Here is a 9,590-nt window from a genome sequence, read left to right as displayed (position 1 = left end):
AAATCAGTACCCTTTGTAATACCTCACTTGTAAAAGTAGTACAGCTATATTTGATAATGAAATTTGTTTTTGACACAAGAGCACATTGATTTATTAATCATCGGCTGTTGGATGTCAAACATTTGGTAATTTTGACATATGGTCTTAGAGGAAACCCACATTTTTCCATTAGTAGCAAGGGATATTTTATATGCACCATCCCATGCAGGACAGCACATGCCACAGCCTTTGATATTCTAGTCATGATCCACTTTCAGGAATGAAAAGTCCAATGGACCACTTCCAGGGATCAATCCTAGACCGACCATGCAGCAGGCGAGCATTTGACCACTAGGCTACATCGCACACCCTATAACTGACAACACTGCATGTATGCATTGCACTGTTAGGGGCAACTACAGCAAGTACATATTTGATCCACCATGCCGACAGTAAACAAGTCGCCTTCCATCACATTACCTACACAATATTTTAACATTAACTCCAACCAGAATCTCGCACAATGGTGTATTATATGTAATAATATAAGATTAAATCATTTATGCCAAAAAAAATTGAATAATTATGGCAAATTCAGGTATACTGGCATAAATATAATTTCAGCTACAAAGCAAAACAAGTCGATGAATACATGTTCATGTACAGATTTATTCCACAAAACCATGTTCAGCTACAGCTATACAGTTGAGAAATTGATATTGAGATAGCACTTGTCTCGACTAAAGGTCAGTAATTTATAACAGAATCAAACATATTGAAACTTAATTTATGTCGCTGACTTTCTAACATTTTATACTCACCTGCCAGTATATAATATTCATTAAAACATAAATGTATTATTGTTATAGCTCTACGTTCTCAATTGCTTGATAATGAATTTAAATTCAAACCCAAAACTGAAAAGCAATGCAATAATGAAGTAGGCATCAGAAAGTGCAGCAGTGAAATATTTATAAAAACTAAATTACAACATTGTGTATGATAAAATACTGATATGTACAGACATTATTTAAAAATATTTATAGTTAAGAAATGAAATCTAAAAATAAGTGGAATTTCCTAATTCCATGACCACTTGCATCAGTTTCTTTCTCTGCTAGTATGGAAAGGTGTCTGATGGTACATAAAAAATATATCACATGGACCTCACCTTTTCACTCACTATTTAGATATCCTGGAAAAGGTGGATTTTGTTTTATCACATGCTGTACAATAGGTAAGAAATGATGGTTAAAACTGTATAACACAATATTAGTCATTCAAAGCAAGAAACCTAGCAGCATCTACAAATATACTGATATGAACAGCAGCAGCATTTTACAATATATAATGCTGTCAAAACAAAAAGTATACATTGTGACATAAATGGACAGCATTTTTTTTTAAAAATCGTTATTTCACAGTACTAAGAATATTGTAATGAGCACATCATTGAATTATCAAAATTGTCAACGTATATATATTTTATGCTTTGGCTATATAAAATATTAATTGAAATAACAAAATTTAAAACCACAAAATTATATTATTTTATAATTAGTAGCAGACAACATATGGTTTTACTTTCATTGCATTGTGAAGTTACATAATATACCGACAGAAAGAAATACGGGAACATTTTGTATTGTAGACCAAATTTAATTCACTGCCAGCCTTGTATAGTCTATAAAACTTTTAAAATGTAATGTGGGACTGAATGTCAGTAATGTTGGATTGAATGTCAGTAATGTTGGATTGAATGCCAGTCACAAGATTTCTGGACAGTATGGACAAGGGTTTAGGTTGCAGTCACTTTTTGCTGTGTATCCTTATTTCTTTCCATCAGTATATGTCGTAATCTTCAGTGAAAATATATTATCACTCAAACTCCAGTATTTCAAGCAGAATTCAGTTTACAAAACTAAGTCCTGGTGATTGGTTTACAAAACCCAAAATATGTTTTAATAATTACATGGAATAACATCCCTTGAAAGCTAGCAATTTTATACAAAAAATAAAGTTTGCAAAAGCAATTTACAGCAGCACTGCTGGTTGTCATTGGGAAGTTCGAGGTCTCTTGGATATACAAGTGTTAAAATTCAACACAAACAATACATACCAAATAGGAGTGTTAAAATAATGGTACTAAAAATATATGCTTCTTAAAAAAAAGAGAAGAAATTACTGCATATTATGTTAGTATTCCTTCACGAATGACAACAAATATGAAAACATTTAATAATTACAAGTATTTATTATTGCAGCATGCACTCATAACCAGGGAAATAAAAATCTAAATTTTTTACTGAAAAAGTATCATGCACTGGTGTAATGCACAATATTAATTGATGATTTGGCACTTATATAACCAATTACTGTCTGTACTAAATATGACATCATCACAATTTGGCACGCACACACACAAATATAGATGTACCTGTTTTCTTTTCAACTTAAGTTAAGGTTTCAATAAAATTACACCAGTAGATAGATCAATATTAAAAAGGCATTGCAAATCCCCCTATGATTAATTCATCCTATTTTTATGTTTGAAGTTTCATGAAAATCACAAAAGAGTAATAAAGTCGCTAGAGCAATGATATAAAAATTTTGGTAACAGTGACATTGATCTTCAGTGCAGAGGTGAAATGTGGACTGTTCTAATTTGCTAATGTGGTAATCTTCTGGTAACCTAAATGATGGGTCTCGACTTGTTTCGGTGCCTGGTTTGGGGACAATAAATAAAAATTCCAGGACTTTTTAAGGTTGTAAATTATTTTTCCAGGCGATTTAAAGACTTTTTCAAAGCACTTTCCAGGATTTTCCATGAGGCTCGAGTACCCTGACATTGGTTCCCTTCACATAAATTAATACAGAATTTTATTCACAATAAACCTCATTCTTGCTCTTATTTACAAAGTCAATATTGCTTAAAAAGTGGTGAATCCCAAATGGCTGAGCTGCCTCGTTTGTTGAATCGTGGCTTTTGCTTTGCAAACATATCTTTCAAGTCTGGTGGCACAATTTTGGGAAACAGGGCATCCAGGTCAGGAGGGAAATAGTGTTGCTGGATCAAAGCAGCTTTCAGTGTTTGACCTAAAAAGAAGAAACAGTAACATAAGTAACCATGTCACCGAGACACTTATTTCATTAAAAAAACCCAGTTGGACTCCAGATTGTATGGTTCTTCATTTAGTAATGTATGGTTCTTCATTTAGTTTGTACAATTTCTAATCAGTTTTCAGAGGGAAACAGTATCCAGGGTTTTATTTCTCAAATTTGACGACACCCATGGCTTTAATTTTGGGAAAATTAGCGTCGTTTTACCAATATATAATTTTCAGTTTCATTTCAAAAATACCTCATTAAGCTAAGTTAGAATTTAAAAGAGTAATACTACATGTATACATGTAATTGTATTTATTCAAAATAATATATCTATTTTACATTATGAAACATTATAGGAGGGATATTATTTACATTCAGTAGGACATTTTTACTCCAAATTGGAAATATAAATATGACAGTCTTCGGGGAATGGTGCCAATTATCGGAGTTTAAATACATAGGTGATAAAACCCAGGTATCTTACATAATCTTTATTATAATCTCTTTAATATCATTTTAAGGTCAAAATACTTCTTTCTTTCTTTTTTAATTAAATACAAACATTTTAAGTTATTTCCTCTTTAACTATGTTTCTTCACAAAACCAAAGCACACCAAAGATGGCTATCTCACCATCTCCAGCTAACCCAGATACCACAAACGTAATGTCTTGGTATTCTTGGTCCTCAATATGTTATAATATATTTAAAACTACAATCAACAGTGTCATTTAATCAAATTTTAAAATATGCATCTGTATTTAAGGGTTGTCTGGTTATTTCTTTTACGTTCATCGGGGTATGAAAAAAAAAAAAAAAAAATCATCCTCAAATTGTGTGATTTGGCGAAGCTTTTCTAACATAAGTTTGCTGATAAAAAAAAAAATTCCATACCCAGATGAATGTAAAAGAAATAACAGACAATACTTATAATTAAATTTGAATCATAAATGCTAAGAACAACACTAAAAGTGCATACTTTATTATAAATATTTTTTGGACCATAAACAATAACAACTCAGTAAGACAATTTACCCATAAAAAATGACATCATCAGATATGATGTTCCCTGATGACGTAATTTTTACGTTCATCGAGAAATGAACAAACTTCCGTTGCTGTCTGGACAAATGGGATGATGTTGTGTTGTAATGAATGCAACAGAAATTTAATTATATAATTATGCAAGCATTAGACACGCTGCCAGTTAGCTATGTTACCTTGTGCCCAGGCTGGAATTTTCTTCCTGGGTGCTTCATCATCGTCGGTGGAGTCGTCGCTGTGGAGCTCAGTGATATTATAGTTCTCTTCGTGAGAATGTTTCGACTTCACACTCATCGCCATAACAGATCTGAAATAGCAGAACAAAAATACAAGGATTTCAGGCAATTAAGTGAAAAAACAAACAAATATTAGCATGTCACTTTTTCGGATCTGAACCAATGGAACACAAATACAGGATTTAGAAAAAAAACCTGACCCCCACCCCACCCCCACTAAAATATGAATACTCTACCATAAGAGATCCGACACAATATCAGAAAAGTATTATTGACAGGAAAAAAGAATATACATTTGCTATACTTTTCAAACAAGAACTATCACTATTCTTATGTTTCATTCAACAGTTTACACTGTTGTTTTCTTGTGATATTCACTACCGTATATGTTCGCCTATAAGTCGAGTCCCTAATTTCAAGCCCTGAAAACATATTTTTTTTATTGACCCGTTTATAAGTCGACCCATGAAAAACAACTTATAAATATTGAAGTATTTCTTATTTTCAGCACATGAGAACAATAATGTACAATATTTGAACAAATGAAAATTATTTTAAAAACTTCGGTTTTAACGTTTTTTACATCGCAAACAAGTAACATAGCATCAAAACGAAATATTCCCTTAGTAGATAGTGAAAGCTGTTTGGCTGTTACCGTATGGCACTGTACAGCATGGTTTTGTGCACAGACAACAACTTTATTTATAAACACTGACAACAGATCAGTACAATAAAACTGAAAGTATCAGTTGATCACGTTTTGCCGCCATATTAATACATGTAAGGAGGATAACTCTGGAAAGTACACTGGTTTTTATGTATGTCCCCAGTGAACTGCAGATATCAGTCTAAGCTGAAGTTAATCACCAACAAAACATTGTTTGAACAACCATTAATGCCAGTGACCAGATTTCAAAATAAACTCAGGCAACAGGTAGTTAGTATTGTTGACATTTTTGCTATTAGTGATGACTGTTATTTTAACTAAGTGGACTGTTCTCTTGGCATGCGAGTGAGATCGCACGGCTTTTTGCATAACCAAAACCGTTCTAATGTCAAAAAAAAAAGGTTATAAAAAACAAATGTGTCAAATTAACATATTTGAGTATAAATACAGGGCAAACTTCAACAATAAAACTTGTAAAATAATCCCCAAAACGGTAATTTTTTTGGGTGAATTTTTTTTACCCTTTTATAAGTCGACCCCCCAAGTTATAAAATAATTTTTGGGTAAAAAAAATTTGACTTATAGGCGAAGATATATGGTACATCACAAAACAATAATCATGCAGGTTAATTCCAACAGTTGCAAGGATAACTACTACTAAGTTTCAGTACAGATCCAATCACATCTTACAAATGTGTTCAATTAGAATGTCTGATTATATAAGTACGAGTATCACAGTGGACATTACTAACAATTATGCATTAACAGGAACCATCCACTAACATTAATGTATGGGGAAAAGATGGATTTTAATCCGTAGCGTCTAACAATCTTCTGCCAACCTTCATCACCTGACAAGGGACCAGGTCACAATAATTCCACAAACCGTCCACAAATTAAAGAGATTTGGATGCAATAATGACATCAACAAATATCCAGATATGTTATAAGTTACAAATATATAAAAAATCTAAAATGCTGGTGTCAATTCTAATAAAAATATTACTAAACCCTGCTGAGTGACTAAAACGTACAAGTCTGTTTTGTTGCCTGATGTGGAGGACGAGTCGAGCGTGACGGTGGCATTGAGGTTCGTGACACTGTTAATGTTAATGAGGGCCGAGGGCATCGCGCCTTTGTTGAGGACATCATTGTTATGTTTCTCTATCATCTGTTTCAACTTGAGATGTTGCTTTTTCTGCTCTTCTTTCTTCATCTCCTCCTGCTGCTGTAGCTGTAGTCTTCGTTTTTCCTGGTGAAAAATAAATATTAATTTCCAAATATTCTTTAATTCTCTTACTAATCATCTTCTCTCCGTGTTAAACAAATCATATCAAACTGAAACATAAAGAAATGCAGGTCATTCTGATTTATATATAATGGCCGATTATTTATGGGTAAATTATTTGTGTAACTTTAGCAGTATCATATTGTCATGAGATCTCATGGGTCATACTGTGGTAAACAAATGCACGACATAAATGCATAACAGATGACGTCAATAAGTGGTAAAAAAAGTAATAAAAACCAACAGTTCTACAAGCAAACGATCCTTGTAACACATAGTCCCAAAGAGCAAGGACTGGTGGCTAACATGACTCACAACAAAATTATTTTGATAATAGTTCTCTAATTATTTTTCAATTTGTAAGCAAACTCTTGTCATCCAAGGCTATACAAGTGCTTTAGATACTGCATATTTTCCGTATGCATCTGTAGTAATAATTTTAGAACTTTTTGCTAGTTTTAGCTTTACAAGTAACATTTAAATAAATGATCATTTATTACATGTTTGTGCATAAGAACTTGATGAAATGAGTAACTTCTGTAAGCCCACAGTAATTGATGACATTTTTTTCTATGTCTGTAACATTTCCTGCCTGTTTAAGAAAAATGTCTGCTTTAGTTCAAATGAAAATTGAAATAATAATAGGAGGTATTTTTATACAGCAGGGATGTCAAGTAGCCCACTTGTTAAAAGTAAGTTTATTTATTACAAAGAGATTTCTTCAAAAGGCTCAATAGCTGTGATTACCATAGTATTAATGACACAATGATACATAATAAAACTGCAACAAACCATTTCCTTCAATTTATCCATCTCTTTCTTGAGAGCTATTTCTCGTTCCCGCCGCCTTTCCAGTTCTTGTCTTTCCTTCTCCGCTCGTTCACGTGCGTGAGCTCTTTCTCTACAATAACACAATTTGACAAACATTAATTAATAATCATGCTTTACTAAACTGAATACACACACACAAAATTCTGTTACACTTTATTATAAATACAGGCATGTCTTTTGATTTGAATGAAAATTCGTCAGTAACCTATGTGTCTGCCTCCGTATCAGATCAAATTTTAACACTAATTCTAAACTTTCGAATTATCCTAATTTAAGGAGCCATATAACAACCTTAAAATATGTCCAGCCAGGCATTAGCAGGCAACATTTTGTTCAGCATCGCTACTTAAGTTTTAGAGATCTCTACAGTTTTAAAACATTAAACAGTAGTTGCTAATCAATTTTCAAAAGAGATTTCGCTAAAACATAATGTTCCCTAATTAGTATGATTTGTTAGTCCAAAACACAAAGACTCACAATAATTTATTAGTTGAAAAAGTGATTTTGAGGAAAGAAACATACCGTTCTTCCTTCAGCTTTTGTCTTTCTCTAATTTCCCTCTGTTTTTCCAGTTCAGCTAATCTTTCTCTTTCAAGGTCGGCAACCCTGTCATATTTTTTACGATCCTCAGCCATTTTTTTCTGACGTTCTTGATCCTCATATTCCCTTTTTCTTTGTAACTGATCCTCATGTCGTTTCAATTCCTCCTCCTAAATTAAAAAAAGAATTGACCATTTAAAAAAAAAGTACCACACACAAAATATAAAGTCTCACCAAAGAATGCATACACAATATTATTATCTTTACAGTAATGATGTATTATTAATAATTAGTCATTATTACAATATGAAATTTGTTGACTATACAACAAGGTAAATCATTTGTGACCCGCTCTAGCGAAATCAGTCGCATGTCGCAGCTGCCGATTTTGCACTACCTGGTGAAAATTACGATTTTGCCAGAAAACAGTACCTACATATTTAAGTTATCATTTCAAACTAACCTCGTTTCATTTAATAACGTCTAAATACTTTTTATTACGATTTTTAGTTGGGTTATTATTCAGAGTCGAAACAATGGTCCGAGTTAGGCTGTTCTTTGTTAATTTTCACCACTTTGAATTGTGGTAGCCGTTTGGAGAATAGCTTCATATTTGGTATCAAATTGCGCCAAAATAATTCCTCTTCACCATCCTTTCAGTGACGTGTGGGTATGACTTAGCTGTAAGCCAATAGGAATCGAAAACTGACCATACACAAACCAGTTTGTTACTAGGCAGACATCTTAGCTAAGTGATATACACCTTTTGATTGGTCACTGACAAGGTCACTGCAGCTTTCTGGGTAATCGTAGCATTCAAGCTTACAGTGGTTAGTCAAAGAAAAACACAAAGGAAGAAAAAAAAGATGGCTGCGCTACGTTTTTTCTTCGAAGACATATTTTTAAATGCGAATTTATGTACCATTCCAATCAGTTACTTTACTTTTTGATTATTTTAAAGTGAGTAAAAAAGACGCTCTTCTTGCTAGAGCTTTTACTAAGCTGAACAATCTATATTTAAGTGGATCCAATTCGGTTAATGAGTGGACAAATGCAATTTCCTATTATTCCTGGGATGTGGACGATCATGATGACGGGGACGGAATTTGAAACAAATTTGTTCCCGAGTGACCCAGGATGTGACTTTAGGAAAATGACGTTAGTTATTTCATGTAAAAAAAAAAGAAATAAAGAACAAAACAAAAAACCAAGAAAAAAACAATTTAAAAACCCCACCAAAAACACGCAACCTTCCATGGATTATCTCTGGAATCAGAATGTTAAAACCATCTAAAAGTTATAATAATAATCTCACTCTGTATATTGTGTTTGACTTATTATTTTAGAAATTTACTAGCTACTGGATTTTACTGCTTAATTTATAATTTGGAGCTTATATAGCTCATAAATATGCAAAATGATTTTCACAAAAAAAAAAAAAAAAAAAAAATTACTATGTATTAAATTATTTAATTTTATAGTATTGAACCATCCTTAACCTACAAAACCTTTTTATTCATATAGTTTATGATTTAAAGTTAATGTGTGCAAAATTTGAGAGCTGTACCTTTATGTTAAGTCTATTGTTGCTATGGTGTTTTTATACCAGTGACCAAAATCCAGGACCTTATCTTTGGCACACATTACCGTATAACCGGAAATTTTCGTGGTCTTAATTTTTCGTGGTTTGGGGTATAAAAACATTTCAAGGTTTCTTATTTTCGTTGTTTGCCAAATCTAAATTGAAAGTGATTTTATTTTCGAGTTTTAGCAAGTCTAGTTGCGAGAATACTTGCTATTGTTGATTAAAGTTTCACTTCGGCTGCCAGTTGTTCGATACTACCACTGTGATACCCGGTATGCTATTCGACAGACAACTGATCACAGTCTTTGATTTTG

At 32.6% G+C, this 9,590-nt stretch overlaps 1 protein-coding gene across 2 annotated transcripts in view; it reads right to left on the bottom strand.

The window, feature by feature from the left end:
• Positions 1–628: 628 nt before the first annotated feature.
• LOC121371790 (inner centromere protein A-like) overlaps positions 629–9,590 on the bottom strand; it is a 43,109-nt gene continuing 34,147 nt past the window's right edge. For both annotated transcript variants that reach the window (XM_041497937.1, XM_041497938.1), the window contains exons 14-18: positions 7,674–7,861; positions 7,113–7,221; positions 6,067–6,284; positions 4,306–4,436; positions 629–3,075 (exon numbers count right to left, since the gene is read on the bottom strand). In XM_041497937.1, the coding sequence (XP_041353871.1) occupies positions 2,900–3,075; positions 4,306–4,436; positions 6,067–6,284; positions 7,113–7,221; positions 7,674–7,861 (822 nt within the window). In that variant the 3' untranslated portion in view covers positions 629–2,899. The remainder of the gene's footprint in view (positions 3,076–4,305; positions 4,437–6,066; positions 6,285–7,112; positions 7,222–7,673; positions 7,862–9,590) is intronic.

Source organism: Gigantopelta aegis, chromosome 4 (assembly GCF_016097555.1).
Source record: "Gigantopelta aegis isolate Gae_Host chromosome 4, Gae_host_genome, whole genome shotgun sequence".
Taxonomy (NCBI): domain Eukaryota; kingdom Metazoa; phylum Mollusca; class Gastropoda; order Neomphalida; family Peltospiridae; genus Gigantopelta; species Gigantopelta aegis.
This window is presented reverse-complemented; position numbering and strand designations above follow the sequence as displayed.